General features: G+C 44.0%; 1 protein-coding gene and 1 long non-coding RNA gene across 11 annotated transcripts in view; one reads left to right on the top strand and one right to left on the bottom strand.

The window, feature by feature from the left end:
- The window catches only part of AUTS2 (activator of transcription and developmental regulator AUTS2), a 1,407,660-nt gene extending 1,398,494 nt beyond the window's left edge, over nucleotides 1-9,166 (bottom strand). For 3 of the 9 annotated variants that reach the window (XM_060173545.1, XM_060173546.1, XM_060173550.1), the window contains exon 1: nucleotides 7,395-9,165. In XM_060173545.1, the coding sequence (XP_060029528.1) occupies nucleotides 7,395-7,703 (309 nt within the window). In that variant the 5' untranslated portion in view covers nucleotides 7,704-9,165. Of the gene's footprint in view, nucleotides 1-7,394 lie in introns of all 9 variants that reach the window. The other 6 variants (XM_060173541.1, XM_060173544.1, XM_060173549.1 and 3 more) reach the window with 4 other exon arrangements.
- Nucleotides 9,167-9,963: 797 nt separating this feature from the next.
- On the top strand, nucleotides 9,964-21,120 carry LOC132532991 (uncharacterized). 2 transcript variants are annotated; one of them, XR_009544886.1, is made up of 3 exons: nucleotides 9,964-10,126; nucleotides 13,963-14,066; nucleotides 20,815-21,120. It is a non-coding gene; the product is annotated as an uncharacterized LOC132532991 (long non-coding RNA). The 2 variants fall into 2 exon arrangements; XR_009544885.1 differs by having other exon boundaries at nucleotides 9,964-10,211.
- Nucleotides 21,121-21,741: the final 621 nt, after the last annotated feature.

Here is a 21,741-nt window from a genome sequence, read left to right as displayed (position 1 = left end):
ATAAAAATCAGAAAATCACGGCATGTAATCTATCCTCACAGTACTAACTAATCAGAACTCAGACTGTCATAAGTCAAGTGATAAAAGTGTAAAATTTAGACATTTACACATTTCACTCACAATTTTCCAAGTCTAGTACCTTTCACTACTCATAACTATAATGTAATTTTGATATTTCTACTACAGTGAAGTTAGAGGTATGTTGGTGCTGGGTAATTGTGCAGATGCAGTCACATCTGCCATGTTGTCCCCTCAGGCTATTACTAGTTCCCGCGAGAGTTGGGACATTCTCGGAGTGCCTGTTCCGCCATGTTGTGCCCTCAGGGCATTGTCAATTCCCCTATAGTTGGAGTGCTTTGGTTACTCCTCCCCCTTCCCATTCTCATGAGAGCTATTCCCATAAAAGCCCTCCTTCTTCTGCCCCTTTCTCTCTTGCCTGCCTTTCACTTCGGGGATTAGACGCAGGGAAGGTTGCTGCCAGAGGCGGCCATTTTTGCTACCTCCACGTGGCCCAAACTGCTGCTCTCTCACCCAACTCTGAGGTGCCAGTGCAAATAAAGGATTGAGTTCCCTTTCTGCTCCAAACCTCCTTTTTCTGCATCCCACCACCGCAAGTGACATGTTGGGAAGGAGGAAAGAGAAAAATGAAAGGAAGCAGAGAGGCAGTGGGTAAGTGAGGAATCTAACTGACCCAAAGATGAGGCTGCCTGTATATATACCCATATGTGAAGGCAGCATTATACAAGATTTCAGACTACAGGTTCACTTGTAAAGATGGGATCGGAGACTTGAAAAAGTGTGAGACACAGAAGCTTGATCCTAAAAGAGCAATGAAAAGCAGACTGTTCAATTATGTTCCTCAGTTCTGGACTGCATAAAGACCTATTTTTCATGACCTCCAAACGATATGTATTGTCTGCATACCCTCTACCCTAAAGTTCTGTTAGAAAAGAAAAAGAGAAAAAGAGGAAGAACAAACTTGAATTTCCTCAGTCTTAAAAAAACCTCTATATTCACCTACTCGTAGAACAGGTACATATTATATAACAAAATCAGTTTTGTTCCAGATAACAGTGCCCCTAAATTGTTTTTTTCTCTCTCCTGTTTTGAATTTCAACAAATTAATTATCACCATGTTCTTCCAAAATTTAATTATCTGAGTTTCAAATAAAGCTGAATTTTTCAGAACTTTTCAAATGAATAGCTGCTACCCAACTAACACATCACTTTTTCCCCTTTATCAACAGATTAGGTTTAATACAGATGGGGGGGGGTGTTTCTCTAAGGAGGAAAAAAAATGATGTACGTTCACAAGGTTAGGTCACTTTTAGTATATTAGATTTCATTGCCATATAGGGTTAAGCTAAAATGTAAAGCCTCTTCCACACTCTGCATATGGGTGTATGTTTGTTCCCTCTTCCCCACCGGCCACCCCATCAGGAAGTACTATAGACCTGTTCCAAAGGCATCTAAATCTTGAAGCCACTGGGACCTAAACTACACCTTAACAGCAAACCTCAACTATTATTTTCTCAGCTGGGGCACCTCATTTTTAATCCTAACATGTTCTCAAACTAAGGAGTCACCACTGCTATTTGACGTGTACAGTAGCAATGCATAGAAAAGTATCAGAATCCTGTTAAGGAAGGCAAAAAATATGATTCTTTAATGGTAACAGATATAGATGAACAGTCTTAGAAGAGGTCAATCACTACATTTTGATTCACTTTAACATTCACCAGTTCTGTCTAACTTTTTTAAAAAAAAAGAAGTAAAATAGATTTTATCTCAACTGACACAAAACACCTTAAATCATAGTGATTTCTATATAATCTTCAACCTTACCTCACATGAAAACTCCTGAAGTAATGTTCTGCTTTGAAATTTAGTAAGTTTGATCAAATACTGAATTTATAACCAAACATACTATTTATATACTTCTCCCTTTTCTGCAGCTTTCTCACCACTTTGAAACTCCTCAGATCCTAAAGCCATGCATACTTTCAGAAGTGAAATGCAGTAACTAGCCCACTTACTATGCAGTCCTCTCTCAAATCCCCCAAGACAGCAAGTGGAAAAATACAACAAAAACACACTTCTATGGTTATCACTGGCCTTTCTTGAACCACCACTTCATACATATGCAAGAAAAGGGCGATAATTTTGGATAAAAATTGGCTAGACAGCAGGTTAGTGGCGTCATAATCAGGCTGCTATTGCACTGAATGTGCTATTAGTGAGAATATCACTCACCAATACTCACCTCATGTTGGGGTTGCTAGCAATCAATGTAAGGACTGACCCTTGGCAGGGAAAGAGAGCAGGCAGAGAAGTGGACTAATCATCAATATTTACATTTTGCTCTCCCCCTGGTCAATCTCAAGAAGCAGTCTACACTCAAACTTCTGTTCCTCATTTCCCATATATTTTTATCATCAATCTATTCACCCTACAATCACAATATTATCAAACTCCAAGATCTGGAAAGAAATTTGCTCCAGCATTTCAAACACTGGATCATGGATTACAAAACCAAGAATGAAAGGACCCTTTGGCAAACAAATTTAGGAAGAAAGGCAAGTCAAGTTATCATCTCTGACATTCAAAATTTACACTCATATAATAAAAGACTTTTAATTCTGACAGGACAAGTTATTCATTCAATTTTATCAAGTCCATCAAATTTCTAAACTATCTGAAAGTAGGTCAAAGTTGGGGGGGAGAAGAGGAAAGAGATGGAGCATAACCTATGAACATCTGACAGTTATGTTCTTTATCAGCTTGGCATGTGCTGGAAAGCTCCTCTGCACTTCTCCACAGGAAGAAGAAAACTGATTTCAGAAAGTGAGCTTCCCAAGATCATTAAACTAGATACCACAGTCAAGTTTACCAAATAGGTCCCCACAGGTCTCCTGATTTGTTTAACAAGCACTCCTGACCCCTGCCCAGCCCTATGCAATTAGCATATTTCCATGTGTCCTCATCCTGTGTTTCCCTCACTATTTCCTCCTTTTAGAATGCTATCTCCTCTCTCCCACTCCTCTCCCATCTAGCCACATCCTTTCAACCTTCTGTGCCTCATCTCCTCCATAAAGGCTTCTCAAACACGTCAACCTATCCCAGTACCCCTCTCTGAAAGCCTGTTGCACTTAACTGGTACTGGGTATCTGTCCCAAATTAGGTTATAGGTGCTGGGCTTAATTTCAGCAATTAAACTGCACAGCTCTTAGGGTTCTCTGCATTCTTCCTAGTATGTGTACCTATCAAAGCAGACAATTAATATCTACTGACTGATACAAAGAATATGATTATTGTCTTAAAAAAAACTACTAAGTGCTATTTGACCATAATAAATTCTGAAAACCACAACATAGAAATCTCAGTTTAAACCAGTGCCCACCAGAAACCAGTCTTCCTTCATTTTCATAAGCCTGCAAATCTCCAATTGACCTCCTGGCTGCTAGCTAATTCTACCCATTTTATTTGTGCTTCCCTTGGTCAGCAGTACCAAAAAAAGCTACCTTAAGAACCCAGTGCACAACAAAGGACTGAAAAAGGAAAATAATGAACATACAAAGTCACATTTTCAGTCAAGGTACTCACAGGGTTTCCAAGTCAAGATTACACAGAAACCCAAATAAGAGCAGAAAAAGCTGTATTACCAACACATCAGATAATACTAGCAGTATTAGAACTTTACTTTCCTATTTGCATTTTGCTTGCTGGAAGTCATTGTAGAAAAAAAGGTGCTCGATATCTAGGGATGTGCACTCTCAATCTGTCATTCAAAAAATATCTAATATCTAAATGGATATTCTAATTCATAAATGCATATTGAAAGAACACCACATTCAACTTTAGCCTCCTCACCTATCCTCTTATCTCCTATCATGAGACTCTTCAAAATCACACACTTGAACTTCAGGGCACAATTACTCAAGACAAATGTCCCTGCAGAATATGAAACTACCTCAGCCAGTTTCACTGCCAATAAAATGTGGGCCTCCTTGAACTACCCACAAAGCTTTTATCATCCTAAATGAGAACCAAATAACACTGAGAAAATAATCAACGTAAAAATGCAGGTTCTCACTAGGCAAGTATCTTACTTTCATTATAGTGGTAGGAAAGTCATGGTTGACCTGGAACGAGTTATATCAACAGATTTCATTCTAAATTAGGAGCCTCTGTTTAAAAGGGAAGCCAAAATCAACTGTTCAGGACAAAAGCAAGGAGTCAATGTGTCATTAACATCCAACCTACACTACTCCATGGTTTGTTAGTTATTGCTTTGAATCTGTATAAGCTGAAAGCCTTGTTGTACAATCCAGCAGTTCTTGTTTCTTACCACATCATACTTGCAACAGTCATGATGGCATGTGGTGACAACTTTTTTCATTTATGAACACAAGGTTCAAAATATTGTGCATTTAGAGTAACTCAGCATCTCTATTAATTCTTCACATTTACAGGCACTCCTATAACAAATATTTCTGTCCAAGTTCATAGATTAAGTTGCCAATTTCCTAAGAAGTCTTCACATTTCTGAGTGAAAGCTCAGTAAATTTTTCAAGTATGGTAAGATGCAAGGTGTCTCAGTGATCACTATACAATGTGTTTTGACCACCCAATAAAGACATCAGATATATATATATATATCATATATATATGTATATGGAGAGAGGGGAGGAGAGAGGGAGAGGGAGAGAGAGAGAGAGTTCTACTGTGTTTCTACTCTAAAAACTCTATATTTTTGCTATAAAATTTGGGCCTCTTAAATGTGAACATGAGCAGTATTCTTTAAGGAACTGTTATTTAGGTGTAATAATGGTATTTGAGGACTTGGCTTCTTTTGGTCATTACCATTTAAAACAAATATAGGACTATTTTACACACATCTGGGGGAATCAGTAGATGAGATACATAAAATGAAACAAGATGAGAAAGAGGTGGGAGTTGCTGAAGTCAGGTGTAGTTGAGTTTAATATACTGTTCTCTCTACTTCTGCATATCAATTTCCTCTATGAAGTTTTATGGAAAGTTTTTTTAGTAGTGATTTAATAATGATTTATGGAAAGGTTTTTAAAGACAGATATGCTAACGATGTTCCAATATGAAGGTAACAAATTATTCAGATATGACAGTAGCAAGTTATTCAGGTAACCAAATTAACCTGTATTTTGAACCTAGAAGAGATATGAGGGGGGGAGGAATCACAGCAAGACATTAAAGACAAAATTTTATAACAATCTTCTTTTAAAACTTAAAGATTTTTTGGTTTGAAAGTATCAAAAGTAGGCAATTTTCTCTCAAAAGTCAAAGATGAATGCATCTGTTTATTAAAAATAAAACCATCAAACACAGCTGTCTAAGTTATACTGCTCTTACCTGGTCTTCAAAAATGTTTATGAGAATGTGCAGGCCCCTTCTACTTGCTTACTGAGAGAGGCCACACAGCAACCAAGGAAAACCACACACAAATCAGAACCACTTGTACCCAGCCTTTACAAACACCACTCTCAAGCAAACAGGTAGCAGTGATGAACCAAATTCTAGCCAGCATTTCCTATTAGGACATATGCTGCCATTTCAATTCATATTTTAAAGTGACACAGAAAGAGGTCACTCTGCACATTACCCTCCCACCTTCGAAAAGTTTATAGCCACAGTTAGAATTAGCCTAATAAGTGGTGAGCCTCAATACTCAAAGACAGTTGTGTAACATCCATTTTAGCCAATAAAGCAACAGTTCCTGAACCAAAGGGTAGTTGATTCAATCACTAACTTATCCAAAAAACATGGCTACCAATACCACCACTACCACCCTTCCACAGACCCCCAACCACTGGTCACCACCATCACCCCCAGCAGGCTCCACCAAAGGCAGTTTAAAATGAAAAGAAGATTGGCAAGAAGGCTGAAAAAAAAAGTATTTACACCTGACACCTAAAACACACAGAACCAGCCATCTATACCTGTACAGTCACTGAATCACAAAGCTGTCTTTAACAAAGCTGGTATTTGGGCGTTTCAATCTCATATTAACAATGGAAAGGGAGGGAGGGAGGGAGAGGAAAGGAGAGAGAGAGAGAGAGAGAGAGAGAGAAAGGAATAAAGAGGAAAAGTTTCCTTCAGAAGCCTCAAACCATCATGCCAGGTGCATGAAAGGCTAGTAACCAACTCCTGCCTTGGTTCTGTGCTGAAGCCTTGGGACCAACTCTTCAGATCTGCAAGCCTTCTGTGTGAGTGGAGTGGTGTGCTGGGGGTGGGGGAGGAGACAGGGGGTTGTACCTAGAAGCCTGAGACCCACAGCAGCACCTAACAGGTCTGTCCAGGTCCCCTGGACAATCTCCCCCTAAGTCACTGCCACCACCACCCCCAGGAGCTGGTTAGCTAAGCAGAGAAATGTGTGCATGTGGAAAATCAACAACTGCAGGTGCCATGGGAATAAAGAAACACACATATACACACACAAAGCCAATCAGAAGGGGGGAGAGAAGAAGGAAAGAAAAAAAGAGAGAAAAGAAAAGAAAAAAAGGGAGAAGGACAATTGGATGGCAAGCCCTTCAGATACCAGCTCGGATTGGATTCTCCCCTCCCACCAGTCGGCCCTTGTGTTTGCCTTTTTCTGCCCTTTAACCAAATTGCTCCTGTACACACACACACACATGTGCATATGGATGTGTACAGATATTATAATTAACCCTTTCGGTCACCGAGCCCTGGGTGGAATACAGAATTCCACCCTTCCCTCTCCTCTCTTCCCCTCCTCCCTCCTTTCTCCCAAGCAGGAGAAAACGCCCCCTTCCCCAGCTTCACCAAAAAAAAAAAAAAAAAAGGTAGGGAAGAGGTGGGGGGCAAAAACCCACAAAACCTCAGGTCGCGAGGACACCCGGGAAAGGTCTCCACACACACACACACACACACACACACACACACACACACACACACACACGCCGCCCGAGAACCGTCCCCGGGCGCCCCGATCCCAGCAAAGAGACTTCCAGCAGCCAAGAAGCCATGATTGGGGAGGGAGGACAGGAACGAGTAGGGGCAGAGCGAGCCGTGGAGGGGGACGCATTGTTGTGATGCCTGAACCCCTTTCTCCCTGCCCATCTGCTGTGGAGGGGGAGCAGGGAGGGGGCGCCTGGGAAAGGCGGGGGGGGGGGGACGACGAGGAGACCAGGCACGGCTTGGCGATTCCCTTCTGCAGCCTGTCTGCCCGCGCCCCCTACTCTCCCCCCAACAATAAGCCCTCAGCCCAGACAGACAGACAGACGAGCCCGCCCGGAGCGCGGCGGGGGAAGGCAGCAGAGCCGGGCGGGCGCAGCCGAGTGGGGTCGTGCATAAAGGGAAAGCAGGAGGGGGGAGGCGGCGGGGGGTTCCCCCCTTACCTCCAGCGCTTCAAAAGTGACAAAGCTGGTCATGGCAAATCCATCAATGATGTCCTCCTCGGCCGACGTGGACTCGCGCCGCTTCCTCCGCGGGGGTCTGGGCCGGGACGGGGCGGAGGACGGGGGCTTCCCATTGTCTTCCTTGTCGGAGCCCGACGACGAGGCGAGCGAGGGCGCCCGGGTCCGGCCGGCCCCGCCGCCGCCCGCCGCGCCGGCCCCCAGCCCACCCCGGGAGCGCCTCTCTCGGTCTCGCTGCGACCGCGACCGCCGCTTCTTGCGGAGTCCATGGCCCCGCGCCGGGCCATCCATGGCTCAGCCGCCGCCGGGGTCGCCCCGCTCGCCGCGGCCGCACCAAAAAAAAAAAAAAATTGACACCGAGCCCCCTCCCTCCTTCCCCTGCCTCAGCTTCCCTCCGCCCCGAGGAGGGCGCGGGGTAGACGGTGGCCGAAAAGAAGCGAGAGAAAGCGACAGAGAGAGAGAGAAAGAGAGAGAGAGGAGGGGGGAAGAAAGAGAGGAGAAAGAAAAAAAGGGGGGAAGGGGCGGAGAGAGGGAGGAGGACGGGCGCGAGGGCGAGAGGCGAGGAGCCCAAGTGCGGGGCTCCCCCCCCCCACCCGGCTCCGAGGCTCCGAGCTTCCCCGGGAGCGGCGCCCAGCAAAGTAATGGCTGAACACACACACACACACACACACACACACACACGTCTCTCCCTCGGCAGGGGCGTGGGAGGGGGGTGAAAAATAATCAGGCAAATAAATAAATAAAAAATAACTCCCCGAGCAGGCGATAAATCAGAATAGCGGAATGCTTTGATCAAGAGACTGGAAGGCGGCGGCTCCGAGGAGCCCTCCCCGCGGCCATTCTCCGCCGCGCCCCCCACCGACCCCTCCTCCGCGAAAACGCCCGGCCCCGGCCCACCTCGCCGCCGCCGCCACCACCACCACCACCAACCCCCCCCTTCAAAATAAAATAAAAATACAAAATAAAGAGGGGGAGGTGGGTTGTTCCGGAAAGGTCGCGACAAAGTGGGGGCAATGAACTTCACCCGCCCCCCCCCGGGCGCGAGCGAGGCGGACACCCCCGCCTCTCACACTCGCCTCGGAGCAAAGTGACTCGCGGGCGCCCGGAGGCGCGAGGACGGCGGCCGGGGGGAGGCCGGACACAGCTCCCCCAGGGAGGACAGCATAATACCCGGGGCTCCGGGGTGCGGGAGGATGCGGGCTTCGCTTTAGGGTCTGGGCTCGGGGTCGAGTGGAGAGGGAAGAGGGAGATGAAAGAAGAGAAGAAGCCGACCGCCCACCCCTTTCTCCTCAGTCCTCCTAAAAAAAAATTAGATATCTATAATAATAAAAATATTGTTTCCAGTCCCAGAGGTCACCCTTCCTCAGGAAAAAATTTTTAAAAGGGGGGAGGGGTGAGGCAGTTGACGAGGAGAAAAAAAAAAAAAGCAGAAAGCAAGCTCCAACGGGAGAGACGCCGGTGTGGTGGTGCCGCCGCCGCCGCCGCCGCCTCTTCTCGTCAGCCCGAGGGAGAAGCGCGGTCAGGAAGCGCCGCGAACGCCGCGAGAGTCGACCGCTAACGCTGCTTCCGCGGCCGCCGCGAGCCGGAGGGTGCACAGCGTATCCCCGGGCGGCTGCAGCGGGAGCCCGGGCACGGCCCCATCCTCCGCCCGCCCGCCTAGCTCGGCTCCCGCTCCTCCCCCTCCGCGGCCGGCCCACAGCCGCCGCCGCCCGCCTCAGCCCAGCCGCGCGCGCCCGCGTCCGCGTCCCCGCCCGTCCCGCGCCTCGCTTCGCGCGCGCTCCCGCCCCCACAGCCCCGGCCGGCCAGATCACGTGTTCGGCCCGGCTCCCCGGCTTCCCCGCCCCCTCCCCAGTTGTAGAGTGTGTAGAAAGCAAAAGGCTGGGGGCTGGCCGCGCTCGCGAGCCCAGGGCATGCGCGCTGGGGCAGCCGGGCCTGCGCACTGGGGGCGGAGGGGAGCCGGGAGCCCGGCGCGAGGACCAGGGCGGGGCGGGGGGAGCAGCCACGGGGGGTCGGCGGCCAGACAGAGTTGGCACGCGGGGATGTGGGAGCCGCGGCGCCCGGCCCCTCCCGCCCCGCCCGCCGCCGCGCGCCCTCACGGTCCTCGGGACACTTGTGACTCGACCCCCGTGCGCCAGGCCCGGGGGAGGCGCCGGGGCTGCCCTTTGGGGCGGGGGCGGGCGCGACGTGGGGGACAGGGGCGGGGCGGCGAGGAGAGTGGAAGTTCAGGGGCAGGACATGGGAGGGCTGGCATGCTCCCAGCGAGGGGGACGTGACTGAAGGCGGCGGCCCTGGGCTGCACGGGGTTGGGGGAACCCCGCGGCCAGACTTGGAAACTTTTTCCCACGTGACCCCGCACCCGAGTGGCCTGTGGGGCCCCTGCGACGGGGACGAAGCGCGAGGCCGCGTGCCGGGGAGGAGGGGGCCGGGCTTGAACTGAACTCGGGCCGCCCCAGCGGGGGTCCAGGGTGCACCTTCCCAGGACCACCCCCACCCCGGGCTTCTTCTATTGGGGGAGGGGCCGCCCCGCCCCAGCTTCTGCCACCGTCCCTCCTCCTCCCGCAGGGGAGTTTATCAAAAGTTGCATGTAAGAGCAGTCTGCAGCCCAGAACCTGTCAAAGCGACCCGTCGTATCTGTGGCTAAAATAACTGGGTTTTTACGGAGAGCTGAAGAAAAGGAAAACGAACTTATTTTCCATTTGTTCACAATGGGCCAGGTATGATGTCTTCGCCTTGGATTCTAAATCTGCAAGTGTAATTAGTTCTCTTAGAAGGAGGTGGGAGAGAACGCAAGAAAAAAAAGTAAGGACCTGGCAGCCTGGTACACCCAAGAATGAATCTGGTTTTTTTGTTTGTTTGTTTTGTTTTGTTTTGTTTTGGCTATCGTTAGGTTCTAGTAGGCACTAGGAATAACACTGGCAAACAGAACCCAGAAGGTTCACTCACCCTCCTGGAACTTGTGTTTGGGCAGGCCAACTTCTCACACTTTCTGGTGTCAATTGAATAGACATTATCTTGTTTTAATTTAACACTCCTTCGATTTACCTAATTCTGGACCTCAGGGGGGATTACAATCTGAGGGAATGGTTCTATTTAGTCAAGAAAAGCAACCACTGAGCTGTGTAGAAGACTTGAACTTTAGTCCTAACCGCGTAACAAGCCATTTGACCTCAAGCAGTCTTGCTCTTATATGACTGGTTTTCTGTAAATCAAAAAGGTTTCAATTAAATGTTCCAAAAATTCCCAGTCGGGTCTACCGCTGGTCTTCTCAGAAGATGGCATTTTTTTTTTCAGATAGTGTGCTTTATTTATTTTTTTTTTCTTTTCCTCCAGGGTTATTGCTGGGCTCGGTGCCTGCACCATGAATCCACCGCTCCTGGAGGCCATTTTTCCCCCTTTTTGTTGCCCTAGTTGTTGCAGCCTTGTTGCAGTTATTATTCCCATTGTTGATGTTGCTTTGTTGTTGGATAGGACAGAGAGAAATGGAGAGAGGAGGGGAAGACAGAGAAAGGGGGGGAGAAAGATAGACACCTGCAGACCTGCTTCACAGCCTGTGAAGCAACTCCCCTGCAGGTGGGGAGCCGGGGGCTCGAACCTGGATCCTTACGCCGGTCCCTGCGCTTTGCGCCACATGCGCTTAACCCACTGCGCCACCGCCCGGCCACCGCCCGACCCCCGTGTGCTTTATTTCTTAAACACAACAACTGATACGTGAAATCTCATTCAATTTAAGAACAGGGTGCCACCTCCCAAGGTTATTTGCCTAAAACTATTGAGCTTCGTGCCGCTGGAGCAACTAACTAAAACACTATCTCTGCAGAGTGTAACTTCTGTGTTAATATCTAGGATGTTTTCCCAGCTGCTGTTGAAACCACCCTGTCATTAAGCTCATGCTTATCAATAAAAAAATAAAAATTTAAGCAAGTCCCTTATGATTATCTGGGTCATTTTTAGGGTTTTCAGGGAATGTAATAGGTGTCTTAGATATGTGTAACTTTCAAAGGAAGCTGGGAGCTGACCAATTACAGTCACTATTCAACAGGGTTGGGGGCTGGGCTGAAGGAGGTGTGAAATTGGCAAATATAATAAAAGGTGTAATATTAGTGACTCCAGAGCAGTCTTTGGCAGTCCTGTCTTTAGGAGCACCATTCAAAGAAGAAGCTTCACAAGCAGTAGAGCAGTGCTGTTGTGTTTCCCCTCTCAGTCTTTCTTTCTCCTCCTTCCTGTTGTTACCCTGGGGAGGGGGGGAATGTTCATCAGGAGCAGAAGACTTGTGCTGGCCCAGAGCTCTTGCAATAACTCTGGTAGCAAAAACAAATTTAATAAAGAAGGCTAAACACAGCAGCATAGCTATTTAGAAGTAAACTCACTAGGGTATAAGGTACTCCAAAACATGATCTCTTAAAGGTTATGTTGAGATACCTTCTATCTGAATGATTCCTCAAGAAATATAAATCTCATGAGTAGGGGGCCGGTGGTAGGGCAGAGGGTTAAAGTGCACATGGCATGAAGTGCAAGGATGGGCATAAGGACCTTAGTTCAAGCCCCCAGCTCCCCACCTACAGGGGGGTCGCTTCACAAGTGGTGAAGCAGGCCTGTAGGTGTCAGTCTTTCTCTCCCCCTTCCTGTCTTCCCCTCCTTTCTCAATTTCTCTCTGTTCTATCCAACTATAACAACAGCAATAACAACAATAAGGGCAACAAAAAATGGCCTACCAGGAGCAGTGCATTTGTAGTGCAGGCACCAAGCCCTAGCAATAACCTTGGAGGCAAAAAAAAAAAAAATCTCATGAGTATAGGGATTAAAGTGTTGAAAATCTTGCAGTAACTACTAAAATTAAACATGTCCTATGTTCCAGAGCCAGTGAAACAGTTCACTTGGATAGTGTGCTACTTTGCCATGTGCACAACTCAGGTTCATTTGAAAAAACTTTTTGTCTTGTGGTGGCTCTCCCTCTCTCTGCCTCTCTATCTCTACTTAAAAAAGAAAAGAAAATCCTATGGCCCAGTAATTTCTCTCCTAAGAATATACCAATGTCAAATGTATACCAAAAGATATATGTTAAACAGCTCAGAGTTATTATTTCTAATAACCCCCAAACTGGAAACAAACCAAATTTTCATTTACAGTAAAATAGATAATTGATGATGTGACCATATAAGAGCAAATAAAACAGCAATAAGAATCTACTTTCAAGTGCAGTGATATATGTGAATCTCAGAAATACAATACGAAATGAAAGCACTGAGTTGAAACAAGAATAGGGATAATACAAAAAGAGGCAAAACGCATTGATATCATCAGTAGTTAGAATAGCAGTTACCACTGAAGGGCACTAATGACTGGAAGAGGGCATGTTCTTTCTTCTGAACTTGATGTTGGCTGCACGTGTGGGTTCAGGTTGTGACTGACACAATCCAAATGCTCACGAGCAGTGTAATGAGTAAATAAGCTATGGTTTAGTCACATAAAACCATAGAGTGTGAATACTCAATGGAATATTGTATAGTTTTCCATAATAAAGCATGGCATAGCATCACATTTCTTACTGGTTAGAATGAAAGGTAAAGCTTTAGCTTGACATGGCCAATTTAAAGGAGCTTATAATTCACGCTAGCAAATGTTTAGGTCAATTTGTCAAACAATTGTAGTTGATAAAGAGTAAAGCTACAAAGATAATTCCTAGAGAGTCTGCTAGTTTAGTGGAAAAAAAAAAAACTCTAGAAGTTCTGGCATACACCAAGCAAAAAAAATAGATCTATATTCAGGAATGAACTACTTACTTAAGCCAGGAAAGTCTATCCAGTTGTGCAATCTTTTACTCAATACTTAAACTACATCCTGAACATTCAACCTTGACTAGTCAGAGAAAATACTATTATCACTCAAAAGACTGAACTGAACTCCCAGTCTTCCATTCACTAGCAGTAACTATTTTTTGGTAGCAGATTTTCTAAATTACTAAATTTTTATATCTCTAAGTCCTGCACTTTGCACTCTACCAAAATGCAAATTATTAGCACATCCTTCTTGATCATACACAGTGGTATCTAATATTTTATTTAGATTTATTAAGAAAATTGATTTTTAACTCAAAGCAGCTAATGTTTATGTCTTGGTCGTTTGTAACCATCAATTGTGTGTGTGTGTGTGCGTGCGTGCGTGTGTGCGTGCGTGCGTGCGTATGTCTGCCCTGAGACCAAAGTAGCACTGACATGGCTAATGGATCTATCTCAGTGCCATTTCCAAATGAGCAAACACAGAATTTAAAATCCCTTCCTTAATATATCCCCTCATATTGTTTTTTAATAATAACTGTTCCTGGGGAGAAGTGATAGCTTGCATTAACTGACAGATAGCCCATCAGCAATAACATTGTTGTAACTTTGCCCTAATTATCACCTGCTGTTTTAATTTTTTTCCCCTGCACTGGGAGTTGTTTTTCAAACTGCAGTTTAAATGTTAAAAAAAAGGAAGAAATTCATGGTTCAATTTGCTAAATGTTGTGCCGCTTTCCATAATATTGTATGATAAACTTTCATCATCTCTGCAGGTGCCGCCAATGAATGACATATCGATCAGCCCATATTCTTCTGACTGCCACATGAAGCCAATGAAAGATACCTGCTGGTGACCAAATGATGATCATGTATAAAGGTAGTCCTGCCAAATTTAATAAGACTTTCACAAAAGCAACTAATCTTCCTGTCCCTTCTCAGGGCAATGCTCTCTACTTGAAGATGCACTTGACAGGGTCAGGTGGGAAGATTGAGAGATAATAAGAAAGAAAAAAACTTTAAATGACTCTTTTAAGCTACGAATGGGAGATCTTAATATTTATGACAGATTATAAGATTGAGGATCAATTTTTATATCAGATTTGGTAGCTGACATGTCAGGAGTCATGGTTTTATTTTTAATTGAGAGAACAGTATAGATCTAAAAGGATAAGGCTTAGCTAAGGTAATGTTCTGATTGAATAAATTTTGAATCCTTTGGAATCACATGAATAATATAATAAATTATAGTCCAGGGATCAGGAGATAGCTCACCTTGTAAAGTACATGCCTTCCTATGTGAAGTCCTAGGTTTGGCCCTTAGCACCAGGGACAACACCAGGGAAAGCATTATGGATGGTGGAGGAGTACTGAGGTATTTCTGTTCTTTCTGTTCTCTCCCTCTTTCACTTAAAAGAAAGAAAAGAAAAGTTAGGTCAGGTAAACAATCAATAGCATCATTCATACACAAGATCCTTGGTTCATTCCCTCAAGCTGCATAAAAAATAATAAATAGTAACTCATAGTTTATACCTATTTGCAAAGCCTAGTGTTTGTTTTGCATTTTTTCTGTCTTCAAGGCCTTCTGCAGCTGGGTCCTGGATTTGCTATCAATCTCTTTTTTTTTTTCCATTTTTGCCTGCAGGGTTATCATTAGGGCCTACACTAGGAACCCACTGCTCCTGGCCATTTGTTCCTCTTTCTTATTTAGGATAGGACAAAGAGAAATTGAGAGAGGAGGGGAGACTAAAGATAGACACCTGCAGACCCACTTCACTGCTGGTGAAGCAACTCCCCTGCAGTTGGGAAGCCAGGGGCTCAAATAGGGATACTTGTACTGGTCCTTGGCTTTGTACTATGTGTGTTTTACTCAGTGCACCACTATCAATCTCCTTAATTCCACTATACCCATCACTATGCATCTTGATGTAACTCATGAGTAGGACACCTCAATGGCTTTGTCTCAACTGGTGCTCCAGTTTCTCACCCTCTTAAATAAGTAAATAAACAGATGAATCTATTTTTTAAGGCTTACACAGATCGCTACTTCCATTCTGAATGAATAGCCACTTCTCTGCTTATGTGCCATTTTATGTATATTTCATTATACATATTTTTAATTTTTTTATTTATTCCTTTTTGTTGCCCTTATTATTTTATTGTTGTACTTATTGTTGTTATTGTTGTTGTTATTTATGTCATCATTGTTGGATAGGACAAAGAGAAATAGAGAAAGGAGGGGAAGATAGAGAGAGAGAGAGATAAACACCTGCTGACCTGCTTCACTGCCTGTGACCCCCCCCCCCCGCAGGTGGGGAGCTGGGGGATAGAACTGGGATCCCTACGCCAGTCCTTGTGCTTAACCTGCTGCACTACCACCCAGCTCCTATTTTATTATATTTTTAAATATTTCAGAATATCATAATGAACCATCTTTACAAGACAGCTCATAAATTAATTCCCAAGATATTTGACCCTCCTGTGTACCTCCACTCAAATTGTAGCCTTCTTCTTTCCCCTCTATTCTTCATCTTCACTCATCCATCCTCTGGAAAACTATGGTTGTCACTGCATGCATTTCTTTATATGTTTCCTATATCAGAAGTACCCCCAGAACTATGTATAGTGTTCTTTTCCATGTCTTTAAATTTTATTTATTTACTTGCCTCTGGGGTTATTGCTGGGGCTCGGTGCCAGCACTGCGAATCCACTGCTCCTGGAGGCCATTTTTTCCCCCATTTTTGTTGCCTTTGTTCCTCTTGTTGTTGTTATTGATGTCATTTTTGTTGGATAGGGCAGAGAGAAATGGAAAGAGGAGGGGAAGACAGAGAGGGGCAGAGAAAGATAAACACCTGAAGACCTTCACTGCCTGTGAAGCGACTCCCCTGCAGGTGGGGAGCCAGGGGCTCAAACTGGGATTCTTAGGCTGGTCTTTGTGCTTCGTGCCATATGCACTTAACCTGCTGCGGTACCACCTGACCCCCCATGTCTTTAAATTTATATAAGTGATATCTATCTATCTAGTCTTGTCTATAAGATGTGGGGGGTGGGAGAAAGAGAGAGATACTTGGAACCTCAAATGATTACTACTGCTGCTGGGCCAACTTTTTCATTCTTTTCATTGTAGAGAAAGAGAAGAGAGTATGGCAGAGATACCAAAATACTGCTCCAATATTGATGGAGTATCCCTGAGTGTCATAGTGCTCCTATGATGTACTGGGGTTCAAGCCTAGGCATCTTCATGAAATTGTGATTTAAAGGAGCTAGATGGTGGCATATATACTGCCATGTGCAAGGACCTAGGTTAAAGCCCCCTAGTCCCCACCTGTAGGGGGGAAGCTTCACAAGTGGTTATGCAGAACTACAGAGCTCTCCCTCTCTTTCTCTCTCCTTCCCTTTTCAATTACATTGCCTCTATCCAATAAATAAAACATTTTTAAAAAATAAAAATGGGGGGGCAGGTGGTAGCACAGTGGTTAAGCACACATGGCACAAAGCACAAGGACTGGCATAAGGATTAGAGTTCTAGTCCCGGCTCCCCACCTGCAGGGGGGATTGCTTCACTAATGGTGAAGCAGGTCTGCAGGTGTCTTTCTCTCCCCTTCTCTGTCTCCTCTCCTCTCTCGATTTCTCTCTGTCCTATCCAACAACAACAGCAATGACAGCTATAACAACAACAACAAGGGTAACAACAAGGGCAACAAAATGGAAAAAAATGGCCTCCAGGAACAGTGGATTCAATTGCAGAACAGAGCCCCAGTTGTAACCATGAAGGCAAAAAAAGAAAAATGGAAGTGTGATTTCAATAGCAGAACAATTGAGAAGAAAGTAGCTAGTAGAAAAAAAAAACTGGGTTTGTTAAGTGGTTCCATGGTAGAGTGCCTGTCTTGTATGGGTGAGACCCTGGGTTTGATTCCTCCGCACACTCCCACCCTGACCCACCCCCTACACCACCAGAGAGCAACAAAGACAAACCAAGTAGAACACCATAGATGGTGGAGCAGTGCTTTCATTTATTTCTCTCTGTCTCACAGACATGATTGTTTCACAACCATGAAAAACTTAAAAATAAATATTACTTACTGACAGAGTGCCTATATGAGACCCTGAGTTTGATCTCTAATACTCCATAAATAATGTTATGTTTATGTGAAAATATTTTGGGGGGCTGCTGGTGGCACTTGGTTGAGTGCTCATGTTATAATGTGCAAGGACCTAGGTTCAAGCTCCTGGTCCCCACTTGCAGGGGGAAAAGCTTCAGGAGTGATGAAGCAGGGCTACAGGTGTCTTTCTGTCTCTCTCCCTCTCTGTGTCCCCCTACCCTCTTGATTTCTGGGGTTTTTTGCATCTTTGGAAGTGGCCCAGTGTTGTAGGTATGAATCCCAGGTTCCATCCATCTCTCTCTCTCTCTCTCTCTTTCTCTCACAAATAAAAAAATACATTTTAGGGCACCAAGCGGTGGTGTACGCACTTGAGCAAACATGTTAACATGTACAAAGATCCAGGTCAAGTCTCTGGTCCCCACCTGAGGAAAACTTAAGGAGGAGATGCTGGAGGAGGCCTGGAGGGAGGATGGGTGGTGGCACTTAGTAGTACTAAGTGTATAAGGATCCTGGTTCGAGCTCCCAGCTCTCCACCTTCAGGGGGGATTACTTCACAAGCGGTAAAGCAGGTCTGAAGTTTTCTATCTTTCTCTCTCATTTCCCCCATCCTCTCTCAATTTCTCTCTGTCCTACTCAATAAAATGGAAAAAATGGCCACCAGAATCAGAAAATTTGTAGTGTTGGCACCAAGCCTCAACGATAACCCTGGAGGCAATAAATAAATAAATTAGAAAGCTTCAGGAGTGGTGAAGTAGTGCTGCAGGTGTCTGTCTCCCTCTTCCATCTCAGCTTCTCTTTGTCTCTGTCCAATAAATGAATAAATAAAATATTAAATAAGTAAAATATACTCTAAAATATATTATATATTTATTAGAAATATATTAGATATTTATGAATAAAGTATTTTATAAAATTAACATAAATGATATGTATTTTAAACTATCATAGTTATATATTGTCAATATAATTCTACTCTATGTATGTTTTTCCCCAAAGTGAAAAATATTATTTCTTAAATTTATTTTTATTTATTTAATTTTTTTATTTATTCCCTTTTGTTGCCCTTGTTGTTTTATTGTTGTAGTTATTATTATTGTTGTTGTCGTCGTTGTTGGATAGGACAGAGAGAAATGGAGAGAGGAGGGAAGACAGAGAGGAGGAGAGAAAGACAGACACCTGCAGATCTGCTTCACTGCCTGTGAAGTGACGCCCCTGCAGGTGGGGAACCGGGGCTCGAACCGGGATCCTTATGCCGGTCCTTGTGCTTTGCGCCACCTACGCTTAACCCGCTGCGCTACAGCCCGACTCCCTATTTCTTAAATTTAAAAAAGGAATATTACATGTACAAAGATAGCATCATCATGTGTAATAGGAAATATTATACATTATACTCCTGCAGGGAGGTCGATTCACAGGTGGTGAAGCAGGTTTGCAGGTGTCTGTCTTTCTCTCCCCCTCTGTCTTCCCTTCCTCTCTACATTTCTCTCTGTCCTATCCAACAACGATGACAACAATAACTACAACAATAAAAAAAAAACCAAGGGCAACAAAAGAGAATAAATAAATAAATAAATATTTTAAAATAAATAAATAAAGCTTCGTAAAGTCATTCTGAATGAGATGGATTAGGGTGACCAACTGTCCTGGTTTGCTTGAAACAGAGAAGTGCTAAAATTAGGGTCATCTTGAGACAGTCCACACTGGGAGGACTGCTCACCCTATCATATGTCTTTGATTAGTAGGAAAATATGGAAAGCAATTATGATTTAACTAATTAATTTGACAGCTGAGTTAAAATTTCTAAAATTGCATTTTTTCTTTTTTTCATTAGAGCTTTAGCAGAGTTTCACAAAATTATAAGAATGCAGACTGCAGAAACAACATAATGGTTATACAAAGCAACTTTCTTGCCTTAGACTCCCAGGTCCCATATTCAGTACCCAATACCACTATAAGACAGAGCTGAGTAGTGCTCTGGCCTCTCTCCTCTTATACTCTGTATCTTTATCCCTTCCCCAAACTCCTACCACTATTTAAAAAATAAAGTAATTTAATTTAATTATAAGATTCAGGGGTATAATTTTATAGTGGTTAGTGTAAGTCACCATTCCTTCAACCAAAGTTCTGGGCCTAACTTTTTATAGCCACCATAGTTATCTCAAGGTCCAAGAGACAGTTTGGTTATCATTGTTTTTACAAGTTTATTTCTTTTAGTCATCTGTGTTCCACATATGAGTGAAAACAAACTAGATACCAGGTTATCACTTCCCGGAGCCTATTTATATTTAAAATTCTGCCTTCTGGGTCTGAGTGGTGGCACACAAGATTGAGTACACATAATACCATGCTCAAGACCTGAGTTCAAGCCACCAGTTCCCACCTACAGCAGGGAAGCTTGCAAGCTAGGAAGCAGTGCTATAGGTCTCTCTCTCTCTCTCTCTCTCTCTCTCCCTCCCTCCCTCCCTCTCTCTCTCCCTCCCTTCCTCTCTCTCTCTCTCTCTTTCTTTCTCTCTCCTTTTTCTTCTCTTCCTGTTCCTTTCTATCTCCCCTTCCCTCTCAATTTCTTTCTGTACTATCAAGTGAAAAGGGAATAAAAGACCAAATAAGCAAATATAGAAATCTTTATTTAAAAAATAAAACTTTGCCTTCTATATTGCAGATAATCTTGGGAAATTACACACAAAAATCCTAAAGAGATAACCCTTCACTAATTACATATCCACCAGGTATCAGTTTTAACAGATAAAGTTGCTTTCAGCACACATTAATTGACATAATTACTGCAAAACCAAAATCAGATTAGCAGCTGTAGCTCAAAGAGAGAAAGTGAGAGAAAGAAAAAGAAAACAGAAAGAAAGAGAAATAAATCATGGCTCCAGAAATTACAAAAGTATTAAAAAGGCTTTGAAAGGTTGTTCGAATTGTAGATACTTTTAAATAAAACTCAACTATTACTTTATTCATTCATGAAATAATTCTAGGTTTTTAGCAGTATATTTTGGCTACATTGCGGTTTCAAAGTAAGACTTTATAATATCCTGAATTTTGTTGATTGTTCTTGTAATCTGCATTCTAGGAGTTTTAGTGGCATAGAACTCCTCATGACCACAGAATGTGAGCTTAGATCTAGAGGGATGTAGAGGTCACACAGGCTCCTAAGCTAATTATAGGCCCCAGATCACATCAAATTGATGGGTTTACAGTAATATTTATACCCCTTTCCCATATTAGGGAACTACTCTCTTCCCTGATCCAGCTTTCTGGTCCTTTTCCCAGCCATGACATCATCTCCCCAGACAATAATTAGGATCCACCTGCATATCAGATTTAAGGCTCAGGCAAAACAAACAAACAAACAACACTAGTATAGTTACAGGCCCTTTGAAATATAACTAAAATATGCCTACTAGCTGTCTACAAAATGCAGGACCCCCCCCCCCCAATGCTTCACCTGCACTATTCCAGCCTTTAGGTCCATAATTGTCCAACAGTTTGTTTGGCTTTGTATGTTAACTCTCTTTTCAGCCACCAGGTTCCAGATGCTAACAGGATGTGACCAGACTTCCCTGGACAGACAACCCCACCAATGTTCCTTGGAACTCCGCTTCCCAGAGCCCTTCCCCACTAGAGAAAGAGAGAGACAGTTTGGGAGTTTGCATCGACCAGTCAATGCCCATGTTCAGTGGGGAAGCTATTACAGAAGCCAGACTTTCAACCTTCTGCATCCCACGATGATCTTAGGTCCATACTCCCAGAGGGTTAAAGAGTAGGAAAGCTATCAGGGGAGGGGTTGGTATATGGAGGTCTGGTGGTGGGAATTGTGGGAAACTGTACCCCTCTTATCCTATGGTTTTGTCAATGTTTCCTTTTTATAAATAAAAAAAAATTTTTAAAGGATTTGGGGGGCCAGGTGGTGTTGCTGGTTGAGTACATATGTTACAATGTGAAAGGACCCCAGTTTGAGCCCTTGGTCCCCACCTGCAGGGGGAAAGCTTTGTGAGTGGTGAAGCAGTGTTGCAGGTGTCTCTGTCTCTCTTCCTCTCTGTCACCCCTTTCCCTCTGATTTCTGGCTGTTTCTATCAAATAAATAAAGATAATTTAAAAAATTTTAAAAAACCAAAATGAATTAACATCTATTTTCATAATTAACAATCATACAGTTTTTCTAGATGTGCAACAGCAGTAACAGTGATATCTTTGTATTTGCAAAAAACTTACTTTTCAATTCCTGGCCTTCCGCCTCCAAAAAGAAACACTGACATCATAAGAAAACCAGTGTTCTTTCTACTTTGGGTTCAAATAATATGATTATTTAGAGAAACACGAAGATAACGAAAGGAGACATGAAAAGTATAATTCAGTAAGGCAAAAGAAAGTCTTTTTTTCTTAATTCTATTACTAACATACACAGAATCTATTGTTTCTTTACCCTATGTCTTCTCTTCCTATGCT

Source organism: Erinaceus europaeus, chromosome 15 (genome assembly GCF_950295315.1).
Source record: "Erinaceus europaeus chromosome 15, mEriEur2.1, whole genome shotgun sequence".
Classification (NCBI taxonomy): domain Eukaryota; kingdom Metazoa; phylum Chordata; class Mammalia; order Eulipotyphla; family Erinaceidae; genus Erinaceus; species Erinaceus europaeus.
The sequence above is the reverse complement of the archived record's forward strand: the minus strand, read 5'-3'. Positions and strand labels throughout refer to the sequence as shown.